General features: G+C 40.5%; 3 protein-coding genes and 1 long non-coding RNA gene across 8 annotated transcripts; 1 reads left to right on the forward strand and 3 right to left on the reverse strand.

Annotated features, from left to right (window-relative positions):
* Positions 1-643: 643 nt before the first annotated feature.
* PRXQ (Thioredoxin superfamily protein) lies at positions 644-2,651 on the reverse strand. The gene is made up of 4 exons (XM_088949520.1): positions 2,189-2,651; positions 1,954-2,091; positions 1,167-1,256; positions 644-1,063 (listed from the first exon to the last, which is right to left on the reverse strand). Exons 1-4 carry the CDS (start codon positions 2,384-2,386, stop codon positions 845-847), a joined length of 645 nt encoding a protein of 214 aa, XP_088805646.1. The 5' UTR covers positions 2,387-2,651; the 3' UTR covers positions 644-844.
* A 113-nt stretch (positions 2,652-2,764) lies between these two features.
* On the forward strand, positions 2,765-5,645 carry LOC148846805 (uncharacterized). 2 transcript variants are annotated; one of them, XR_016100709.1, is made up of 5 exons: positions 2,765-2,903; positions 2,997-3,186; positions 3,608-3,893; positions 4,140-4,867; positions 5,397-5,645. It is a non-coding gene; the product is annotated as an uncharacterized LOC148846805 (long non-coding RNA). The 2 variants fall into 2 exon arrangements; XR_016100708.1 differs by lacking the exon at positions 5,397-5,645 and having other exon boundaries at positions 4,140-5,183.
* LOC148846806 (protein CORTICAL MICROTUBULE DISORDERING 1) lies at positions 3,924-6,545 on the reverse strand. Of its 2 annotated transcripts, none has more exons than XM_088949518.1 (4): positions 5,888-6,545; positions 5,242-5,471; positions 4,965-5,056; positions 3,924-4,850 (listed from the first exon to the last, which is right to left on the reverse strand). In XM_088949518.1, the coding sequence occupies exons 1-4, from the start codon at positions 6,543-6,545 to the stop codon at positions 4,223-4,225; spliced, it is 1,608 nt and encodes a 535-aa protein (XP_088805644.1). In that variant the 3' UTR covers positions 3,924-4,222. The 2 variants fall into 2 exon arrangements, with proteins under 2 accessions (XP_088805644.1, XP_088805645.1); XM_088949519.1 differs by having other exon boundaries at positions 5,242-5,463; positions 5,883-6,545.
* Positions 6,458-23,551, reverse strand: LOC148846807 (uncharacterized). 3 transcript variants are annotated; one of them, XM_088949517.1, is made up of 5 exons: positions 21,457-23,549; positions 11,827-13,192; positions 11,538-11,621; positions 10,613-10,714; positions 6,458-6,592 (listed from the first exon to the last, which is right to left on the reverse strand). In XM_088949517.1, the coding sequence occupies exons 1-4, from the start codon at positions 22,117-22,119 to the stop codon at positions 10,647-10,649; spliced, it is 2,181 nt and encodes a 726-aa protein (XP_088805643.1). In that variant the 5' UTR covers positions 22,120-23,549; the 3' UTR covers positions 6,458-6,592; positions 10,613-10,646. The 3 variants fall into 3 exon arrangements, with proteins under 3 accessions (XP_088805643.1, XP_088805642.1, XP_088805640.1); XM_088949516.1 differs by lacking the exon at positions 6,458-6,592 and adding an exon at positions 9,427-9,678; XM_088949514.1 differs by lacking the exon at positions 6,458-6,592 and having other exon boundaries at positions 10,144-10,714; positions 21,457-23,551.
* Between the last annotated feature and the right edge of the window lie 1,488 nt (positions 23,552-25,039).

A 25,039-nucleotide genomic window follows, 5' to 3' on the forward strand; every position in this document is an offset into this window, starting at 1 on the left:
TCCCTCAAATGGGGGAATGCCATTCCAGTAGGAATGGGAATGGGATTCCAATTCCACCCAACCAAACAGTTGAAATCGGAATAATCCATTTCGATTCCGATTCTGGACCCCTATTTCCGCAAACCAAACAGATCCTTACTTTTTCAAATAATTCCTAAAGAAAAGTTAAATATTTTAGATTTATTTAACAAATAAAAAAAAAAAAAAAAACAGTCTAACCTGATTCGACCCACACCCAAAGCCCGGCCTGTGACCTAATCTGGCATGACCTGCAACCCACCCAGCCCAAGCCCGCGGCACAACACAGCACTTGGGCCGTGCCAAGCCAATCCCCCAAATTATCCCTGAGGGCGGCACGGCCCGCCCGTTTAATTTACACCTCTAGCTTTACCTATTACCTATTGTCTGATGCAACGACCACCACCCCCCAACGTCATTTCATCCAATTTGGGCCACACGCCAAAGGGTGTCAGATATTTCTCCGAAAAATTGTGTTGCTCAAATTGAAGCTTGTTCTCAGAATGGGTAACCTGTCGTGGGTGGTGTGAACTGTGAACTGTGAACTGTGAAGTTCAGGTCAGAGTTTAGGCTTTAGGGTTGAAAATATCTTTCATCGAACATATTCGATGCATAAATACTCAGATTGCATCCAACAACAATGGGCGTACTTCCAATTAATATAATAATAATTGATATATATTCTCTACACGGTTGCAAGTTCCAACAATGGCTGTCCCGCCATGCGTGCTTGGGTTGGATTGGAGGGTCGGAGCTCAATCTGGGATTATACAACTACAACGTACTTGCAGGGAAAATGAAAAGAAAAAGAAATTAGAAAGAAAGGTCATAAGCTTTGAAGTAGCTTCAGAGTCTCATCGATATGCTTCTCAGGTTGGAACTGATTGTTGTAGATGAGCTGAACCACACCTTTTTTGTCGAGCACGTAAGTCTGTCTCCCGGGCAACGTTCCGAACAAATCAGCCGGCACTCCCCATTCTTTCCTTATCCTGTTACCTTCATCGCTCAACAATGTGAAGGGCAGCCTGTATTTCTTTGCAAATCCCTGTATTTCAAATTTCTTCAATTTTTCAGCACCGCTCAACAATGTGAAGGTTCTTGTTGTACATATATGTTAGAGCACTGTTATGTTTATTTAATTTAATTACCTTGTGTGATGCTACATCATCTCCGCTGATCCCCACAACCTCTGCTCCTGCTTTCTTAAACTTCTCGTAGGAGTCTCTGAATGCACAGGCCTGTGTACGTGCGAGAGAGTAATTTGTTACTTAGCTTGTTACTACCTTCCTTCACCAATCACCACTCAATCTGTTACATTATATATCAATCATATCGTCCAAATGGAATATTCCATACAATACAATGAATGAATGCATCATCTTCTTTTTTTGTTTTTATAATTCCTTCTTCTGGCAACAGTTTCTGCAAAATACAATAAAGTAGTATATGCAATTCGAGACTTGCAATCAAGATGAAGATATCAAATCAATGGTCCTCTACTACCCCACTCAATTTCTGGACGACTGTTTTGTCCACCCATGACCCAACCCATTTATATGCATGATATTGTTTTTTAAATGCCATATCAGCAAAAGCAATTTGTTAATTGTGTTTTAATGAACAAAAGGGCAACCATGCATATACTCCTATTTCCTCTTGATCGATTATTGATTTGATTTGATGGGTATAGAAGAATTTAGGGATTTAAGAGAGCCCCATTTCCATTTGCCCCCACTCAACAAATTAAGGGTCAAACTGAAAATGCGACCTACATCGGCGGAAGAAACCCCCAAGCAGGCCCAAACCTATCTCATCAGTCATCACTCATCAGATGGTATATATATATATATATAGAGGGAGAGAGAGAGAAAGAGAGAGAGAGAGGGGTTGAGCTAACATAACTCATCATCAAGTAATAAATAGCACATTGCCTACCTGTTTGGTGCAGCCGGGGGTCTCATCAGCAGGGTAGAAATAGACGACAACCGGCTTCCCCTTGAATTTGGAAAGGCTAACGTTCTTCCCATCTTGATCCTTCAATGTAAACGAGGGAGGGACATCTCCTTTTGAGACCTGCACTCACAAACCCCCAAAACCCAATCAATCAAGCCTTCTCCACCACCGCATTACACAGATCTAGCTGTAACTGAATTACAAAATAGCACATTACCTTTGCAAAAATAGAGCTCCTACTGAAAGAGGAACTTGGAATTGAAAGAGAATAAGAACGAGTAGAGAGCTTGACGCCATAAAATTGAGACTGTGACGCACTGGACAGAATTGGGAGGATTTGACAAGATGGGTTTTTGGGGTTTGTTGGGAGGAAAACAGATGAGAGGGTGTGCTTAGGGAGAGAGATGGAAGCCATTGGAATGGAAATTAAAGATAAGGTGTGAGAGCTTTGGGGTGGGAGAAATGGTATCAAAAACAGTTGCAGGTTTGTGTTTGAATCTGTATATGACAAGTAGCAGTAGGAAAGATATTCAAGATAAGGATTGGGATAGGTTCCTCTGGCGTTTGGCGTGGATAATTGCTGACCTTAGCCTCCCTAGTCCGCAGTCCTTCCTGTGACTTGTGAGGGTTTGGTACTGGTCCGCTCACCTGCGAGTTCAAGTCTGCGCCCTATGCCCCACAACGTCCCACAGCACATCCCCGCCGTATATTGGGAACATCTCCCGATGATTGTACCAAAAATCGGGAGATGCTCTCAATACACGGCGGGGATGTGCTGTGGGACGTTGTGGGGGGGCAATCGAGTGGTTTATAGAACTGCCTAACTGATGAAAATGATGCAAAGTATCCAAATATTGGAGTGTCGGCCGGGTGGAACTGGGATGAAGAGGAATCGGTTCCTGTGATCTGTCGATGTGAAACATACTCATTTGGTACCAATATAGTTTCTTTTTCTTTTGATTTAACCACCTCATTTTGTGTATTTATTTTTTAACTACCATTGATTAGTGTCAAATGGAATTCAGGTCAGGCTAATGCAGCAGAGCATCCTTCTTTCTATTAAGCGGGATTCCTTCAATATACGATTACTGAGACAAATACCCAGCAATGATGCATGAAGCCATGAACCGATCTTCCAAGCAAGAATTTGTTACTGTTAGCTCTAGCTTTGTTTGGTGGAGCAAACAGATTCATATCCATTTCAAAAATCCAATGGTTTGCCCCACAATAGATATGTGTATTTCCATTTCCATCTGATCATCCTCCACAAAATCTTCTAAAGCTTTAAATAATTTGTTTGAAGTACTCTTTTAGATCTTCCAGTGGACTATGGTGGGTGGGTGGTCCGCCATTGCAGAGGATGAATTTTAGGTTGGTGGCTGGCTGGTACACCACCTCTTCTCCTCAGAATTTGGCAGCCAAGATTCAACAAACAGTTAACAAAAAGAATTTGGGTCGTTAATGATCCCATGGCTTTGCTTTACAATAAATCAATCTAAATTAACACTTTAAATCAAATTATAGCAAAACCCACAATCTGAATCGGAGGGTATCAAATATTTAAAAGCATATCTTTTGTTATTAATTACAAAAATGTATCTGTATAAATATAAACCAAAGGACCTTGATGTTCCAGGTGTTGAAGTGAGTTGAAGCCACCCATGTTAGAGCCAAGAGTTGTGATATCTTTTGGGTGCATTTGATTGAAAATTGGCCGGCGGCGGCAAGGGAACATAGGGAGACAGTGACCCATGCTGGAGAAGCAGGGCACGTGCTAGATCTTTGGGATGAGAATTCTGAGATTTTCGCACGTGCCCTTACTCTCCAGCTTGGATGCTCTCTCTCTCTCTCTCTCTCTCTCTCTGCAAGCATTCAACTACAACCAGAATTCTCAGGCAGGGTAACTGTTTGCAGGAGGAAAGGTAAGCATAATTACTATATGTCATGTACCATTAATTATAACTTCATCAAATATTTGATTTATGTTTTTTTCTTGTCTCGTATAAATCAAAGATCATTATCACATATACAGAAGTTTGCTCAAGAGCCATGAAAATTACAGTGCATATTCATTTGTGAATCCATAATTCGTAAACCTCCTTCCTAATATATGTAACCCATGTTTGTTTGGGTTTCATTTATTCTCGTTTGATTCAAATTATCTGCAGTGTTGAGGGAATGCTTTTCAATTTCTGAATTACCCATAAATACATACACACCAATAAATATGTTTTAATTACAAATCGCCGAATCATCCACGATCAGACCGGCTTTCTAGAGCTGATGCAGCTGAATCCACTTGAGAAAGCAAACATTCATATATCTTCTGCTTCAACCGGTCGATGGTATCCACCAGCCCATTGTTTTCTGGGCTTGCCTTGCTTCGTAAATGATCCAACCAATCACTTGCAGTCTTAAGCTGTGACAACATTACTGCAATCTGGCCCTCTGATGATCCCATTCTCCGACCTCCAGCGCCATCCTTGCCTTTCTTCTCTCGGGCACTCATCTGAAATCCAGCAGTCAGAGCACCCTCCAAGAATTTCAGGAACCAAGATTGTGATTCTTTCAGGAGAACTTCTCTCAATTCTTTGATTTCTTTATCACCGTCTCCTTTTGCCCATTCTAGTCTTTCAGATGCACTGAGCTCCATGGGGGGCTTTGGAGACTTGTGCACATTTCTACCAGAAGTTGGAGTAGTATTTTTACCAGATTTGTCTTTATCCAAGGGGAGAGAGTTGGTATAAACATTAGTTGAAACTTCCTTGGAAGCGGTTACAACAGTCTGTTGGTCGATCAGCCGGTGCAGAGCAAAGAATTTGGACATAGGGAGATGGGGACTACTTGGAGCAGCAGAGGTGCGGAGATCGGCAAACATACTGGAACAAGCATCCAGGTGAGGAATGCATAAAATGATACTTACTGAAACATTTTCATCTTCTCGAAAAGAGAAGAATAGCTTTTATGCTATCTTTGCATCAGAATTTGCTTACCCGAGACACTTGACAAGAGTTGCTGCTGAAGATGCTTCTTTTTGAGCTTCTGTCGCTATTAAAGAAGCTAAATTTCTCCTTCGAAGCATCCCCTTGTGAAATATCAAACGACCATTGATCAGAAAGGAGTTATACTTAAAGTCATCCTATTGATCTTATAACTCAGTATTAAGCTGTTTAGTTCAGAAGTAGTAATAAATTCTGATAATAGGCTTCTTATATATCAGTATCTGGATTTATAGAATGAAAAAAACAGGAAGAAAAAGAAAATATATACCTTTCCTGGCTTCAAAAGGTTGGCAGGAAGGGAGTCCCAGGAAATGGAATCACGTGCTTGATTTTTGTTTCTGCTTTTTAAGGAACTATGGGAGTTTGAGTTGTCCTGTTTAGGCGTAGTGGTGCTCTGTTTAGCCTTTGAGCTCTTTATTGCAGGTACAGCAGCCTCTCTGTCTTTCGTGCTCGCCCCATAAACCTCTGGCTTCGGAGTAGTTGGGCGTGTCTGTAATGCTAATAGAAATTATAGCCAACCATGTTTAAAAAATAAATAATATGGTCACCAAAAGAAATTGCTTATGTATTTTGATTTGAAAGAAAATGGAACTCCTTATAAGAGACTGAGACTTTGACTGCTATTTACATTTTCTACAATTAATTGATTGTTCTCTGTATTAGTACTGAAAATGTCGAATTGTTATTAGACACAAATGATCATGAACCAACTATACTCTCCGATACATCTCTGCTGGAAATTAGTGAGAATAGGCATATAGAATTCCAAGAGAAAGCTAAGTAGATATGCAGAAACTAATATGATTATGATCCATCCAAAGGGTTGATTACAATAATGTTGAAAACTCTGAAACAAGACACTGAAACGGAGTTAGAATGTTATTTGAGCAAATATATAGAAAACCGTACCTGACCTTTAAGTTCTTTCTTATTGGATTTGGAAGAGGCAAGATTCTTCGTCTCGTAACTGTCATTCCCATTGGGCTTGCCTCCATTATTGGAATCAACTTCAGACCCTTTTGAATTCGAATTCGAATTCGAATTCGAACTCAGTACGCCCTGCATATACCTTGACGCCACAACCACCTTCTCCTCCTTGATGACAATTTTCTTCCTCGGGCTTTCCTCCTTAGCTTCCGATAATTCAATGGACTTGGGAGCAGTTCCGTCATGATTGGGCGATGAGGTTGGACTTTCAGAAGGAACTAACATACGCATTAGATCCTTGGGAGTCCCCACACAGGGATTACGTCCAGGAACAGGTCGCACCCCAACCAGAGTGGGAACAGGGGTTCCTGCCTCAACTCGATCGACGTAGATAAATTGCCCAAGTTGCAGTTTATTGGTTAGGATGAGCTCGTTATCTTCATCGGATAATGAGACATAAGTTGAGTGTGAAGAATCTGAAACCTTTATGAAGAAGCCACGGTTTGACCATAGCTCAGAACCGCTCAAGGCAGGAACTATACTGATCACTTGTAGAAGAACCGATCGATATTCCCCGCATACCCTTGCTTCAGAATGCATACATTGGAGAAGCTTTAGTAGTACTCCTGGAGTGAGTGATGCCATTATTTGTATATGCTTGCCAGTTGCGATTAGATTTGGAAACAGTCAACCTGAGAAATAGCCCCAACCTCACATTCTTAACACTCCACCACCTCAACCTGTTTAGTTTCTGTTCCATTAATCCATTATACTACTATAAAGAATCACACATGAACACACAATGACAGACTGACAGACAGACTTTATGGGATACAACATCAATGCAACTTCGACGGTGGGTTGGATTTGGATTTTCAATCCTTGGAGTGGGTTTGGGCTACAACAGTAATGACTAACTAACCCATGACTAATAGAGGGCCAAGCCTAGCCCCGCCATCCAGATCCAATCCACTATTATATAACTTATATCATCATGTACCTCTAGTTGGGCAGCACCTTGACTTTGAGGAGGGGACCGGCTCTTAGATAGGCCCTAAGAAACCTGACCAATGCTCGACCAAGCAGCTCCAACCATCAGAGACGATTTTGTTTAATGGCCCAAAAAAGTTGGACCAGTTTGGTTCGACTCGAAGTAGTTTGGTCATGGAAAATCCTATGCCAATTGCCAAGCCATGGATAGCTCTGGAAATATGTACAGAAAACAAAATTAAACCATCATTAACCAGATGATTTTTCAGGATTTTAATGATTGCATCGGTAACTGATATCAGGGAAGTCAACGAAGAAAAGAATGGTGTACTCTGCTTCTGAAGAGCCAACAAGTTCATACAGGAAAAACAATTTAGTCACAAAACAATCACAACATATTTTCTTAATTTGTTGTAGCAGTATATAATCATGCACTGTAGTAAAAGACGAAGCTATTCAAAGAACAGAACGATATTCACGGAGCAAGTTTGAAAGGTGAACACTGAACACTGAGAATCTAAAAAAGTTCTAATAATTGCAATAAAAAAGTAAAAAGTAGTGAAGAATAAATGAAAAAAAAAAAAAAAAAACCTGAGAGACGACAGAGGAAGGATATAGACTATGGAATGTACGCCAGAGAGAAGATGAGAAAAGCAGGATTTTGGTGAAGGGAGGGGCGGAGGAGAAAGGAAATAAGCGTCAAACTCGGTGGTGGGGGTGGTGGTGGCTATTCCCATCATCCCATTTGGAGTTAGTGTGGAGTCACCACCAACCACCTATCTTAGCTTTGCATTTCAGGCACGTAACCACCAACATCTAAATGCTTGCTTTTAATCTAAGCCAATTATCGACATGTGCCATTTACCAAGAGTGAGTAGAAAGACTTGTTTTTTCATCCCCAACCCCAAGCTCAAGGCCCAAGGAATGAATGTTGCTCTTTTTCACCTTCTGGGAATCAAATGCCAAACATTCCAAGTTCCAACCAAGTCTAACTACTTTCTTTTCTTATTTACACGGAAACATCCGTCTGGTCAGTGAATTGTTCGGGGATTGGGACGAATGAATGATCGTGCCCCCCCTGATTTCGAGATACATAGTCGGAGGGCCGGGGAAAATAAGCAAAAGAAAGAAAGGGAAAAGCATCTTGTAAGTTATGGGTGTCTAAGAAATGGGAAAAAGTTTCTCTAATCGTTTCAGACACAAATGACTTACAGATCCTCTATTCCTCTATACATTTTTTTAAAGAATAATCTGTTTAGCGGACAGAGTCAATAGAAATACTTTTTGTCTTTATTGAAATTATTTACTTATATAGGTGATTCACTTGTGCTCATATGCCTGTTCGAGTGTGACACATCAAAGAGTGGTTCACGTCTTATTGATTGAGAAGGAAACTTGACCATAAACAAAAAAATAGTCCCCATCAAAGTTGAAATCCAATCTAAACTAGTTGTCTGCTCTAATCTTGACAAGGATTTCTGTGTTGATCAGAGTAAAGTTTCCATCTTAACCTGGCATGGATGACTTTTGATGCGAGAGCATCTCGTTGGCTGGTATGAGGAAACAATCATATAAGCATATCAACCATATCAACCAAAGTTAACTATTAGAGAGGGTGTGAGAAGTAGGGGGTGTCAATTGGACTGGATTTGGTGCAATATGAGTCCTTACAGATGGACCAGGTCCAATCCAATCCATTGAATACTTTGGACCATTTCGGATCAGTCCAATCTGTCCAAATTGGCTCTAATTTAGATTGGTCCAATCCAACCCAAACCTGATCCATTGACACCTGTATTCTTTATCTTCTATCAATGGAGGGGTTATTCATTCAATCCAACCCAATCCAATATAAACCCATTATGGATGGACCAGGTTCAATCCAATCCAATAAATACTTTGGACCATTAAGTCTAGACTGATCCATTGACACCCCTAGTGGGAAGTAATTTTGACAAAGTTCAAAGTATCCATACCTTTTGGTAGATATGGCTGAATATCAGAATATATCTTAGTTTTTTCAAGATAGTAAGATAGTAATTAATCCTCAAGTTCTCCATATTACTTCATTTTCATAAGTTTCCCTTCATATCAACAATATTGATGATTTGAGGTAGACAAACAAAGAAAAATCCTATCAGGGTGTATGTGATAAGTACGAAGTCAAGAAGAACTTATAATAAGAGAGAAAGGGAAAATGGAAGAGTTTCTTCTGAAATATAAAAGAAAATGATATGAAAAGATACACCCTCAAATAGTAAGAGAATTTTGAAAATTGAAAAACAAAGAAAACCAATTCATACCACCATACAAGCTTTGAAATATTCATTCAAATTCAGCAAAAATGAAACCCTTACATCATATAATCAGAACAGAGCTAAACTTGGAAATAGAAAGATTCAAGTATCATCACTATTTACACACTTCGGGTATGGTAATGCAGTTTCAGCCTGTAGATTGTAGCCCCTGTCAAGGTTTAAAATATTGATCCAGCCCAATATGCTGGACAGAGTGCATCAGACTTTAACATCACACACTTTTTATTTTTTATTTTTTAAACAGGTTCAAGGGGATCAGTATAAGGCCTGGCTACCCCTTGAAAGAGGTTTTACTCTTACCCCAAAACTTCATGTATTCCGCGTATTGGTGGGTCACTAACAAAATACGTATCGATCGATATGGGCCAATACATTACGAAACTTTGATCCTTGTCCCCTGTGGTCGAGGGCGAGGTCTGTACAGTAAGTAAACCAGGATAGCAAAGGGATGCCAGCTGATCACCTATAGACTATAGTACACAAGCAAGGTTCAAAATATCACCAAACCATGGTACATGGTTTTAACACAAGTTACAAAGCCCAGAAGTAAATGTGTAAACTGTAAAGCATAAATATAATACAGGAAATGTTCATGCATAATTTGGAACTAAGAACAAAGAATTTGCCAAAGTGTTCACTCAAATAAATCTGATCTTTGTGTTTAACAAGTTCTCATTTAAGAAGTTCATAGTAAAATTTCAGCATATTTTATATGTAAATTGTGCACAATATATTTATATGCATATATAAAAATATAAAATGATTTTATTTTTAAAAATAAATATAAAATTAAAAGTTTCCATGTCTTTGCTAATTCGAGTTATTTCATGTATTTTTCTCTATTTTTGAAAATTATAAACAGTCCATACATTTTCTCCCCAAAAAAGATAAAACAAATGATACGAAATGCATATGTATACTTCTGAGTCCTGAAATAAAATTAATATGTAACACCGAACCTCGGTTGTAGAATTTGAAGGTTATCCTGCTGCATACAATCACATTCTCTCTCCTTTCTTTCAAAAGGGTAAATACATCCACTACTGAGTTTGGATCACTGGCTAAGTTTCAATATACATCATTACACTAGGATTACAACAGTAAGAATAAAGAGAAAAAAACTGGACGGCTGGACCAGTCAAAAAAATATTACAAACAATTCTGCACATTGGCTCAATATGCATATTAAATATTTCAAAACTCACTATTTGGACAAAAAGAGAAAAAAAAAAAATACAGGGAGAAATGGAATGCCTGTGCCTCACAGGTCCAGTAAGACAACGTAAGTATATAATCATGGCTTATATATTATATTTTATATCCCTATCAATGTAAGACACTTGGGAATATCTTGACCTCAGTAACAAAAGGACCAAATTGCTACTTGTATATGAACTTCTATACCTTTATAGCCCTGAGTTTCATCTTTGCACGGTGGTCAACATCTGGGTTTTGATTCACTCCCCTTGCTTCGAAAAGATGAGAATGAGAAAAAAGATCGAGGAGCTGTAAATTTTGAAACAAACAATAAATCAGCCCATTTCACAAAAACATCAAAGCATTTGGCTCTAAGATAAGGAGCTTTTTCTTCCTACATTCCACAAGGGACAGACTACATATTTAGATATTTGGAAGATTGATTAGTTACGATCATACTGTCATTACAGTGGTTTTCTTTTTGCTCTTCTATCTTCAATAATATGTTTTCTAGGCATCTAACTGTAATCTCTTTATTAAATAATCAAGTTGTGTATTAGCACATGGTTCTCTGTTGTGTTCTTTCAAATTCAATCACTATGGATTCAATGCTAAACCCAAAATTTTAGGCAAAAATAGAATTTGAAATATGGCCAAAAAAGCAAGAAGAAGAAAACTGGAATTTAAAATTCAAATATCAAGCAACATACTTAGGAAACTCTAAGTCATGAAGAAGTCCTATTCCCCACCTATTCTACATGACACATGCAGTAATGAAGCAGGTTTAGGACCATAATCCATAAATAAGTCCCACATGTGCCACGTAAGAGATGCCCAATATTAAAAATATAGACTAGTGTTCCCATGCACAGGGAGAGGGAAGAAATACAATAATACAATAAACAGCCAAAAATCCCAAAGATGGGAACTAAGGTCATCTAAGATTCTTCAATCAACTCATTACTAGGTTAAGAGATTCACTATTTCATATATGGGGAACAGAAAGGGGGTGAGTTTTCTCCCTTCCCCATCCTAAAATAAGATTTTCCTTTTAGATGTACCCAGACTCCTTAGCAACTGCATTTAAAATTAACAAATATACAATTTTCAGCATCAGTTTTGTAAGAATAACCTTTCAGAGAGCTCCCAGACAAATGAACGTCCTTTGGCTTGAACTTTTCTTGGGATGCAGGGATTGAACTACATAATGCTTGAACTGCAAGAAACACAAGGCACACCTGTTATCAAATTGAGAACCAAAATGCATATTTAAAATTTTTTTAGGTGCATGATTTAGGTTTTATGCAGAATTTGCAGTCAGATTTCAAATCTACCAGAGCTTCTGTTAACAAAATTTTAATGAAAAAAAAAAAAGTGTGCATTTATGAGAACGAAATCAATCAGGAAAAAAATTACCGTACCTTGTTCATTGAACAGTTCACCATCATTCAAGCCATCATAAGAAGAGTAACCCTGTGAAAACCCCATTCTTGACTTTCTTGAATCCTCTGACGACTGATTTGCTGGATCCCTGCCATCTTCAGTATCATCATCTCCTTCAGAAGTTGTTGCAGAAACCCAGTCCACCATACTCTCTGTTCCCCGACTTTTCCTACCAAACTTCAATAATCTCTTAAAACCTTTTGTGACACCCTTGTGAGATGGATGATGTGCAGCATTAGGTAAAAGAATTGGTTTCTGAGCATTGCTCCATTTCTTCCTCATCTGAGATGCATCAGACTCCACCTGAGTAAGAGAGTGAGAGTTGCACAATGGAGGGCTCCCCACTGAAGAGTCAACAGATGCATTCACATCCAAAACCTCACTTGTATAACAAAATAGGTGATGCATGTGTGAGTTCCATGGTGCAGGACTTTCTCCTGGTGAGTCTTGCAAAGGTTCTACAGAGCTGTGAAATGTGATAGTCGTGGCAGTAGCCACTTCAGCCACTAAGTTAGGGTGGAGTTGGGAGTCACCATTGTCAGACTGAGGTTCTACAGAATTTTCTGACTCCTTGCTAAGTGTTCGTTTTTCATTATTTGAATCAGCAGGAAAATCAATAACCTTCCTAATTTTGTCACCAGTCACTGCTCCAAAATCTCCCTCTTCCTTTTCAGCTTTAACCAAGTCCACAGAATCTTCTGCTAGGTTGGTCATGTCATGAGATTGTTCATTTTTCAAGTTATCTGATGCCATTGACGATTTCATCTTCACAATACCAGCTCCAGCACCAGGACCTATACCATTGCCCTTCCTGAGGAATGGCTTAGACCCACCATTCTTGGAAATATTGCCATAGATGCTCTGGTTAGTTAGCTCTTTAGAAAATCTTAGTGGTGTTAGAACACCATTAGACTTAAGAGACCTCTGGGTCTTATACTCTTTGGGAAGGGCCAGCTCCTTACCAGTACTCTTGCTGTGGGAATAGCTGCTGAACTGTGAGCGGTTTGTTGTCTTGCTGATCCCTGATGAGGGCCTTGTGTTTTCCTTTCTTAAGTCAGAAAAGTTTGGAACTGACTGTGCAAGGGAATTATCTGGTTGAGTTTGTCTCTTACCAGTGCTGGAGTTGGACCTTTTGATTGATGATCGTGGAACTGGTGCCACTGAGGTTTGAGGAGTAGAGGAAGACAAGCTCTTACTGTGTAATAGCTTCTTAGATAGGGCACTTCTTGAAGACCCATCCCCCACAGACATATAACTTAAGGATCCATCTTGTTCATACTGAGACTGTTCAGGAAATTCAGATAGATCCTCATCCTCCTCACTCTTGAAGGATTCTATTAGGTGCTGCGAAGGAGAAAGCCTTAACATGCTTAGATACAAATAAAAAACCAAGGGTTAAAGGACCAAGTTCAGTTTCAAAATCATTCAGAATAAACATCCAGGCATTCCAGTTGTTAAATTACATAGGGATAATTACTAATTTATTCCCTGGAGGAAACCACTAATTAAACCGGATTCAGTCAGTGCAAGCCCCATTCGAACAGTCTTTATAGCCTTGCATTGGGAATATCTTCCCATGAAATAAAGCACAGAAGTACGAAGATGTTCCCAATGCAAGGCTGCAAAGGCTGTTTGAAGGTGTTCGGACGGAGCTTGCACTGACTGAAGCCGATCTCACTACTTATATATACCCTGTAGTTTCAAAACCTATTTAGTACTTAATAAGAAACTACATAAAACAAATAGGCCATCCATTAAAAACATGTTTAGGTTCTCATTAAATTTTTCTATAATCTCATTTTTGCCACTTCCTGTTCCTTCCCTCTAAAGAAAATCAAAATAAAAAAAAAAACAAATTAAATAAAAAAAAAAGATAGAAAACAAGAAGAGACCGAACTGTGCATGGGAGATGATAAAATGAGGTTTAGTGAAGGAGTTACAGGATTCAAGGTATGGTTCTCTCTGAAGCTCTCTTTCAAGAGATGAGACTGTTCTTTTGTGAGGTAGAGCTTCTTGTGGGGAGGGCCACCACCACCCAAACCACTCTTCTTCCTCGAGACTTGATCTGAAAATAAACTTAAGCAAAAAGAAGGAAGAAAGGAGACAACATACTAGACAGAAAAAAGAAGAAATAAGCATGGTGGTCTTTGGCTTACCTTCCTACTTGGAATTACAAATATCAGTTACTGGTTTAATTTATGTGCAAAATGGAGGGGTGCATCAAGACTTTTATGTGATTGGCGAATACCACTTTGAAGAAACAAGCATGGTGGCCTTTCGCTTTACTTGGAATTACAAATATCAGTTACTGGTTTAATTTATTCTCCTTATCTTCCTCCCTCGGTTAGATTGAGGAGGATGCCACCCAAAGAATTAGAGCAGGATGTGCAAAATGGAGGGGTGCATCAGGACTTTTATGTGATTGGCAAATACCACTTAAATTAAAAGAAATTTCTATAAAACAACCATAAGGCCAGCTATGTTGTATGGAGCAGAGTGTTGCACAGTTAAGAAACATGTCCAGAAAATGAATGTGGCAGAAATGCTAATGCTAAGATGGATGAGTAGAAAAACTAGAAAGGATAGGATTAGGAATGAAGTTATCCATAGGAACCTAGGAGTAGCTCCAATAGGGGGTAAAATGAGAGAGAATAGACTAAGATGGTTGGGCACGTGCATAGAAGACCACGAGCTGCACCAATTAGAATAAGTAACTTGTTAGACATTGAAAGGGCTAGAAGAGCTTGGGGTAAACCAAAAAGAACATGGGCAAAAGTAGTAAGAAATTATTTAAGCACTAATAATTTAACAATGAATATGGCTTTAAATAGAATGGATTGATGAAAGAAGATTTGTGTAGCCAACCCCATATAGTTGGGATAAGGCATGGATGATGATGATGATCTTCCTCCTGTGGGTAAGTAAGAAATATCCACCATTTGTAGATTGATTTTTTGTTTTCTTTCATGTTCTCTATTTACTGATCAACTTATCCACCGATGCTTAATGGATCTGAGATTTTTTTATGTTCTCTGTTAGGGTTTTATTATTGTTTTCATCTATTCAATTTTATGCCTTCTTTATTTCTAGGCCTTTCATTTCTTTTATGTGTTGTGATCAGAAAACTTTGATTTACAAAGAAATTGTAGTATTCAATCTCTCCTTTTTTTATTGCTCTGTTGTTTTCTGATGTGGATGCGTTTATTGGGAAGAAGTATCGATGCCGGCAGCAGCAGTTATTGGGTGTTCTCAGTTCTCATCTTATTTAATTCCAGCTAGATACAGTTCTATCTTATCTATTCAGCATTCTTATCTTATCTGTTTTCAGTAGTAGGATTAGTAGGGAATCTTATCTATTCAGCATTCTTATCCTATCTGTTTTCAGTAGTAGGATTAGTAGAGAGTCATATCTATTCAGTGTTCTTATCTTATCTGTTCAGTAGTATAGATTAGTAGTGACGCAGCGTGGAAGCAATGAGAACCGGAGCTGGCTATGCAAGCACCGGGCGTTCGCTAGCACCTAGCGAATAACACGATTTCTCGAGGAGAGAGAAAAGGTGGTGAAAATAGGAAGAAGAGAACTTGAAGAAATTCTGAAATCTGAAGTATGAAATTGATTCATAATTCTGGGAAATAGCAGTATTTATAATACATTAAGAAATTATAAAAGAACTAGGAAAAGAAATTAGATTTGATCTAAACATCTCAAACTTGTAGATAGGATCGAACTCTTCTTGACTTGATCTCCCCCGTCCGATCTCCCTTGATCTTATCCATGCATGAATCTTGGATTATCTAGAATTCTTGAATTCTTGATGAGTCTTGGATTCTTTGAATTCTTGATGAGTCTTGGATTCTTTGAATTCTTGATGAGTCTTGAATTCTTGAATTCTTGATGAGTCTTGAATTCTTGAATTCTTGATGGATCTTGAATTCTTGAATTTTGATAATTCTTGAATTCTTGAATTATCTTGGATTCTTGAATTCTTGATGTATCTTGAATTCCTGAATTATCTTGGATTCTTTGAGTTCTTTGGCTTATCTTGAATTCTTCCCATGAGCTGTCGCCCATATGATGAGATGGGCCTCCATCATTCTCCCCCACTTGGAAAAGACTCGACCCCGAGTCGTGGCTAGGATATGCGAGGGTCGTCTCTGGTAGGTAGCGATGACGGTCAGCAAGTATTAAAGCACTAGGAAATTGCGTAGTAGCTTCCCCTGAGAAATTGTTAACATAAATTGCAGACGCTCTCTTATCACATATACGGTCGGCAGACCAACATGGATGAAGTGTTTTGGCCGCTTGCTCAACATCAATTCCCTTCCCCGATTCTGTCATCCAATAAAGGGCTTGGTTCTGATACGGCTTTAGACCACACATGAGTGTTTTTGGGGGATCCATTTCCTCTAGATTGTATGTATCTGCAGTACCGACAAGCTTATTTAGAGCTGACTTTGAGATAACTTGTTTATCGTTACTTTGCTCAGGATGTTGGCCCCCCTTTCTTCGTTTCAAAAGAGGCAAGAGTATTGCAGTTTCATCTGAATCACCCTCTAGGCTTAAGGAACATTTTCGCTTGTCAAGATCCTTCGGGATAACTTCTACCTTCTGATATGGCTTAATTTTCAGCAATTTGAAAAGAGCAGGAAGAGGACAAAGAGTAGAATCGAAGTATGAAGGAACTTCTAACTTCCATGAAGACTTATCACCCTCAATGAAAATGGAACTGTGAATGTGAAAGCTTACACACAGTACGATTTCTTGCATCAAACTAAGGTCTTCTGACGTAGCTACACATCGACCACAAACCTTAACCTTTGAAGAATTTACAAGGGGAATTATGATTCTAGTACCAAGAACAAAAACAATGTGATGCTGTATATCTCGCATGGGTGGGAGTTCATGTGGTAACTCATCTGGAACTACATCATGGAACTCATCAAGTAGTCCCTGCACTTCCACTAGAATTTTATTTTCCTCCAGTGTTTCATTCATATTTTTTCCCTTCAACAAATGTACCTCATGGGTATCCTTACATTCTTTCATAAATTCAGCATGATGATGGGTAATAGTAAGAAAATTTCTCTCATTGGCTTTTGGGGCCTTAGGAATATTCTCTTCAGCCATGGGTAACAATGTGTAACGTATACCCTCTTTTTCAAGTTGGTAGGTATTCATCCTACCCATGTGCCTTGCATCTGTATCAAATTGCCAAGGCCTACCCAACAAAATATGGCAAGCATCCATGTCTACAATATCACAATATACTTCATCATTGTACTTACCAATAGAAAAGGGTACCTTGCAGCGTTCCTCCACTCGTACGCCGCCTCCTTCCTTAATCCACCCAATTGTATATGGGTTTGGATGTTTTTCAAGAAGTAATTGTAACATTTGTATGACATCCCTGCAAATAATATTTTCTTGACTACCACTATCAATAATTAAATCAAATAATTTACCCTTGACAGTACATCTAGTACGAAACAATCAGTGCCTTTAAGAAGTATCTTTATTTTTCTGGGACAACATTAATTTTCTCACAACACAGGTATACTCTTCATGTTCGTATGGACCCTCTTCATCTTCCCCATCAAGTCCACAGTATACTTCCTCCTCCCTTTCTACCATATTAACTGCCTTCCTCCTGGGACAGTCATTGGATCTATGTCCAACCTCATTACATTTAAAGCATTTAATAGGAGCAGGCTTTGCATAGGGATTACTGGGTTTAGGAGGGTTGGAAGGGTTACCTCGAGTATGTCCTCCTGTAACAACCTTACCGGCGTTATCCGTACTTGCCGGGTGAGAAGGCTGAGCTGTCGGGACTGATTTGTTCCTGTCGACAGTTGTCGGTCTGTTGTCGCTCCCGCTGTACCGGTGATAATTGTCACTGTGTGCCTTGTCCTGGAACACTAATTCTGCTTTCAAGGCTAGGTTCCTTGCTTCCTGCACACTAAGAACCATCTGTACACCAATTTTATCTCTGATAGACGGTCTTAAACCGCTTAGATAACGGTCTGCCTGCTGGTTATCACTTTCAGATAATTGATTTCTTTCAGCTAACCTCAAAAATTCAGATGTATATTCATTAACACTACGAGAACCCTGCGCACACCTCTGATAAGATTCAAACATATATTGTTCATAGTCAGGAGGTAAGAATCTACCTCTGATCAATTGTTTCATGCGCCTCCAGGTTCGAACAGGACCCCTTCCTTCTCTCATCCGGGTCTCTCTCATCCGTTCCCACCAAACAGATGCGCCTCCCTTTAATCGGAAAGCTACTAATCTTACCCTTCGTTCCTCTGGTATTTCCATGTAACCAAAGAACCTATCGACTTCTGTGATCCAATCCAGAAGTCCCTCTATGCCAAGATCTCCACTAAAAGTAGGAATATCTACCTTGAGTTTAAATTCATCATTATTCCTACGGGGGTTGAAATTACCATGATTGTGCCAATTTCTACCGTTTCTGTCGTTGCCGGGAAGAACTGGAGCACCACCAAATTCGAAATCGTCATCACTGTCGTCGTCAAGAACTGGGCGTCGGGACGCAGTAGCGACGGGTGGTCTGTCGTGGTCGTCTCCTGCGATCTGCTGTGGATTTTCCCGGATTCGTGGGACAACCTCCCGTAACAAGGTTTGCAGTTGTTCAGTCACCTCTGCCAACTACCGTTCGATGTTACGTGTGGCTGTACGCTGCTCTTCGATTGCTCTCCAAACAGCTGGGAACCCCTGATCTCCGTCACGGGGTGGGTTGCGACTGCTACCGTCTGGGTTGGACATGACTGGGCGAATTCCCTACTCTGATACCACCTGACGCAGCGTGGAAGCAATGAGAACCGGAGCTGGCTATGCAAGCACCGGGCGTTCGCTAGCACCTAGCGAATAACACGATTTCTCGAGGAGAGAGAAAAGGTGGTGAAAATAGGAAGAAGAGAACTTGAAGAAATTCTGAAATCTGAAGTATGAAATTGATTCATAATTCTGGGAAATAGCAGTATTTATAATACATTGAGAAATTATAAAAGAACTAGGAAAAGAAATTAGATTTGATCTAAACATCTCAAACTTGTAGATAGGATCGAACTCTTCTTGACTTGATCTCCCCCGTCCGATCTCCCTTGATCTTATCCATGCATGAATCTTGGATTATCTAGAATTCTTGAATTCTTGATGAGTCTTGGATTCTTTGAATTCTTGATGAATCTTGGATTCTTTGAATTCTTGATGAGTCTTGAATTCTTGAATTCTTGATGAGTTTTGAATTCTTGAATTCTTGATGGATCTTGAATTCTTGAATTTTGATAATTCTTGAATTCTTGAATTATCTTGGATTCTTGAATTCTTGATGTATCTTGAATTCCTGAATTATCTTGGATTCTTTGAGTTCTTTGGCTTATCTTGAATTCTTCCCATGAGCTGTCGCCCATATGATGAGATGGGCCTCCATCAAGTAGGGAGTCTTCCTAAAAGTAGGACTCTTATCTCTTGTAATCTCCTATTTAAGGAGCTGATAGTATTCAATAAAGGCATCGAAATTTTCAGTCAAGAAAGAGCAAAGGAGAGTTGGTGATCTCTTGAACAAATCACCATTAAGGCGCCAAGATAGGTTCCTCAAGAAAAGGGAGGAACAAGGGAAAACAGGAGGTTTTCCCCGTGGACCAACCCGTGATGAGATCCTATTCTCGGGCCCTTAACAACTTGGTATCAGAGCAAGACGTCATGGGTGACCTTGAGCAGTTGACTACTAGGGCTCATGAACTGGAGCACAAGCTCGTGGAAAACAGCACGGAGGTGCGCGAGATCAAGGAAGACGTTCGAGAATTAAGGTGCATGATGGAGCTCTATTTTTCTAGCAAGGAGAGTAATCCAGAAGGGGCTGCAACCACAAACGGCCGCCGATTAGACACGGCAGAATCGTTCGGCGAGCGGCAGGTCGTCGCCCAAGGAGCCGCGATCGTTCCCAAATACAGTAGGCTGGAGTTCCCTTCCTATAACGGTGCTGGAGATCCGTTGGGATGGCTGTACAGATGTGAGCAGTTCTTCCGCAACCAACGGACAGAGGACAGAGACAAGGTAAGCTTGGCCGCATTCCACATGACGGAGGAGGCGCAGCTCTAGTTTTATAGATTAGAGCAGGAGGAACCTGGGCTCAGTTGGACCCAATTCAAATCCTACTGCCTACTCAGATTTGGGCCCCCATTAACAAACAACCCATTAGGCGAATTAATCAACCTCAAACAGACGGGAACGGTGGCTGAATATCAGCGTCAGTTTCAGACCCTCCTTGCAAGAGCATCATAGACCAGTAGGTTGACATGTTCACCGCAGGGTTAGCAGAAACTTTGAGGGTGGATGTGGAGATGCAAAATCCCCCCAACCTGGTTACTGCTATGAAATTGGCTCACGCTTTTGAACGCAAGATGCAACTTAGCCGCGGAACTATCAGTATAGGGCGGCCTCCGACAACATGGGCATCCCTGAAAACACTCAGAATGGTCCCAACTTCAGCAGCCAGCCAAGAACAGAACCCACAGACGAGCAACAATTCCAGACCGGCATCTAGTGTGGGAAGCAGCGTTGTTGCACCCCCTATTAAGCACTTGTCCAGGGCTGAGATGGCGGAACACAGGGCAAGGGGACAGTGTTTTAATTGTGATGAACTTTACTCAGCAGGGCACAAGTGCAAGAGACTTCTGCCTCCTGGTGGAACAAGAGGAAGATGAGGATGAACCCTCTTCATTGGAACCCGATCCAGGAGGGCAAAATCATTTCACCTATCCTGGATTCCCTTGACTGAGTTCCAAGACACATATCCTGGTTTCGAGCTTGACGACAAGCTCTTAGTCCAGGAGGGGAGTAATGATGTGGACACGTTTATTGGGAAGAAGTATCGACGCCGACAGCAACAGTAATTGGGTGTTCTCAATTCTCATCTTATTTAATTCCAGCTAGATACAGTTCTATTTTATCTATTCAGCATTCTTATCTTATTTGTTTTCAGTAGTAGGATTAGTAGGGAGTCTTATCTATTCAGCATTCTTATCTTATCTGTTTTCAGTAGTAGGATTAGTAGAGAGTCTTATCTATTTAGTGTTCTTATCTTATCTGTTCAGTAGTATAGATTAGTAGGGAGTCTTCCTAAAAGTAGGACTCTTATCTCTTGTAATCTCCTATTTAAGGAGCTGATAATATTCAATAAAGGCATCGAAAATTTCAGTCAAGAAAGAGCAAAGGAGAGTTGGTGATCTCTTGAACAAATCACCATTAAGGCGCCAAGACAGGTTCCTCAAGAAAATGGAGGAACAAGGGAAAACAGGAGGTTTTCCCCGTGGAACCGACCCGTGACGAGATCCTATTCTCGGGCCCTTAACATTTTCATCGTCCTTAATTTTTTAAAGTGTAATGAACAGTTAAGGACACTTTTGTCCTTTACTTTTTAAATATTAGAGTTTACGATTTGAAAAGTCAACAAGGGTACATATAAGTAGGTTTCGAAACTGCAAGGTATATATAAATGTCCTCAAACTCAGGGTATATATAAATAATAATCCCAATTACAAATTGAATCAAAGAAAACATTAACCGGAATCAATAGTACCTGCTCTGTGTGTTTTGTGGTTGAGCAAACAGTGAAAGATCTCAGCAGCACCGCACGTTGATGACCATGAAGGTCTAAGACCTGTCTGTCAGAAGATCCTGCAAATATGGCCTTCATCTCAGCTCTACAACGTTCAAGACTGTCCTGCATAGCTTTCATCTTGGCCTCCTTCTGAGCCCTTTTTGAGCCCCATTCTTCCCGCAGTTTAGCATCCCTTTTCTGCATATACCTATCATAATATTTCCCTCTGGTATCCTCTGACAAACCAAGCTCAGTGATGCTGTGCTTTACAGGTTTACCATAGATATGACTATCAACCATTTTCGTTAATGATGGTTCATCGAATTCTTCCTTGTTGCTTGTACTCAAAAATGGTTCTGGTAATGGATTTTTCTCAGGTAAGTATACAGGAGTTAACTCTGCAGATTTCCCATATATGGCACTTGGCATCTGCTCAACTTGCATGCCAGCAACCTTACTTCTATGTGCAATGACTGATTGATCTCCAGAAATCCGAAGCTTATGTGCTGCAAAAAGTTTCTCCAACTCATTTGCCTTCATTTGTAGCTCGTCATTAAGTTCCTGATTACCTTTGAACTGCCTTAATTTCTGACTCTGTTCAACTGGGGTTATTACCAAACCAGACATCTCTGGACTTCCCATGATCCTCCTTCTAAGAACAAGTAGCTCAGCACCTCTATTGGAAGGGATTCTGCCACCTTGTTTACCCTCCAATTTCTTGCCCTTCTTGGTTGCAGAACTCTGTCTCTGCAACTTTATACCCTGGAAACCAGAATCCTCCAGTTTTGTTGGAAAACCTCCGGAATTTGCATCATCAACTTAAGCTTAGGAATTGATGAATCTATTAAGTTCAACTTAACATCTACTGTCGTACTGGAGGCGGTCGTGGTCAATGCCTGAGAAGCCGGCTGATCACATAACTCGACACCATTCAATGCACTGACACAAACTCCAGAATTGCCATGAGATGTAACCCTGTCTTTCTGACCATCCTCTGCCCTTGGTGAAGGACCTCCGAATTGGGTCTGCAAATCTAGTTGATATTTTATTCCAGCACGATCTACTACAACCGAAGAGGTTCAGAACAGGTTCTGTGGCGAACTGCTCGATCATTCAAATCAGAATCCTCGTAGAGGGCCTTCAATTTAACCTGGTATGAATGAACCCAGCAGTCTCTGCTCTATCGTAGAGGGCCTTCAAATGAGGACGGGAAGTAGCCTCCTCTGACGTTCCAAAGAAAACTGCTTTCAACCGGGTGTTAGAATCCTTTAACCCAACAATCTCTTCTTTGCCGGAAAAACCTCCAACCAAGGCCCGAGTAGTAGCAGTATCTTTCACTCCAAAGTCCTCCGGAGAAGACAGCCTTGCCGTGTCGCTCGATCCCCCCAGCGTCCTTATCCTCATGTAAAATGGGTAACGCACTGGACTGGGACTGAGATTTCAAAGAAGTTGATGCAGAAGTAGCACTCTGGGTTTCCTTCTTATCATTACTGGAATGGATGCATAGGTCGCTGGCACCACTCCATTGCCTTTTCAACAACGTTGCGTCCGGCGACAGCCTCCGAAGCTCAGCTGGGTTCCCAACAACCCCGACCTTACCTTGTTCCTTCTAGTCTGGTTGTTCTCAAACAAGTTGATCCGGTCTTGCACGCTGAGCCGCCTGGCCGGCTGACTTGACTGAGACGACGAGTGGGTCAAACTCTCTTCCGTGTTCTCTTTGTCCTCTTGCTTTTCAACCGTCCCCGCATCACTTTCTCTTCTTTGGTCTCGCTCGCAGTAGCAGGCAGCTAGATTCCATTGGGAAAGGGAGGGAGGAAGTGGGAAGTAGCTTGATGACACGTGGAGACAGCAGCTCGTCCGGCAACTGTTGTCGTCGTTGTTGCCGTGGAGGATGGAGTTGATGGGGGTTGGAGCCCATTATCAGGTCGGACGGAGAGGTTTTCTTCGGTTGGGTGGAGGGACATCAGAGATGTCGGGGTCCGGTCGTCGTCTCCGGCCTTGTTTGGTCGAGGGAGATGAACTTGCCGCAAGCCTCGCTGCAAAAATTGTACAATACAAAAAGAATGTAGGAGACGAGAGAGAGTCCGGGTCCAAGGGGTTTTGTAGTTTTGTGATGTCCCGAAGAGAATATTTGCCTTCACGGCAAATAGCGAGTTGGTACTTGGTAGTGACAAATTTGTCATGTAAATGAATGTAGGAGTGACGCATGGACCTTGGAACGAGTACTGTAGTACTACCCTACAGGCTACAGCTACAGGATGGATATATTGATACCGGTACCCCCACCTCTCCCCCCTGGCCCTGGGTTAAAGTTAATCCATCAGCAGTACTCAGTCAGCACAGAGAACATGGATGTCAGAGCCCAAACCAAATACGCTAATAATACCAGTCAATCTCGGTTATTGGCTCGTGGCTGAGGAAGCGAGGAGTGAGGAGTGATGGGCCTACCCCAAATCAAAGTTCAAAAGCTTTGCCACAATGTTCCTTCCCAGCTTCCTCTCGGATCGGATCCTGACCCTTTAACCCAACCCGATCATCAAATGAACTTGGGTCGGATCCTTATCTTCCATCTTTACAAATATGCATTGTATGATACGGTATCAGACGACTGAACAAAGTACAAGAGCTAGCAAATATCATTCGTTTTACATGAAAACTTTCAGTAACAAGACAAGCGTGTTGATATTTTGGGCCTTTGATCAGTATGTGTATAATGCATGATACACAACAATGTATAATAATATGTGTGTATTATTCTAGCTCAACCTTTTCTCTTATGTTTGGCTTGGGTTCAGGTTCAAAAGCAGCCATAGCCACCACTAGGGTGTCAATTGGATTGGACCGCCCAATCCGATTCAGTCCAATGTGTGTCTATTATAAATGGACCATTCCAATCCAGTCTAATGAATATTTTGGACCATTCTGGTTTGGACCATCCAATCTATTCAAATTTGTTTTGATTTAGATTGATTCCAATCCAAATCTGATCCATTGATATCTATATTCTTATCTTGTATCAATGAATCACGTATTGGCTTAATCCAACCAAATCCAATATAAATTTATTACGGACGGACCAGGTTCAATCCAGTCTAATAAATATTTTAGATTAGATTAATCCAATCCAATATGTCTTATTGGTCCATCCAACCATCCAAATTGATTTCGAACTCAACGGAGTCCAATCCAAAACCGGTCCATTGTCACCCTTATCCACCACCTGATGCAAAAGTCAAAACAATACTTGGGGGGTCAAAATATTAATAAAATGAGTGCCTGAAAATTGGATATCTTATGGTATTTGATTGCTTGACAATATTTTTTATAGAAAAAAAGAAGTAGTAATTGTAGGAAAATGACGACATTGCTTCCAATTTCCATAAGTCGCTTTCCAAACAGAGGCTGGATGCCCTTATATTTATCTTGCAACACATATGTCATATGGGGATGTGCCTCCCAACTCTCAACTATTCAGCTTCGTTTTCAGAGCCAACTGAAACAACAGAAAAATTATGAACATGATTCATTTTTCTATTTAATATATATTGTTGTTTTATATCAG

The sequence above is a fragment of the Nelumbo lutea genome, chromosome 6 (assembly GCF_056320005.1).
Source record: "Nelumbo lutea isolate HS-2025 chromosome 6, American lotus-T2T, whole genome shotgun sequence".
In the NCBI taxonomy this organism is placed as follows: Eukaryota; Viridiplantae; Streptophyta; class Magnoliopsida; order Proteales; family Nelumbonaceae; genus Nelumbo; species Nelumbo lutea.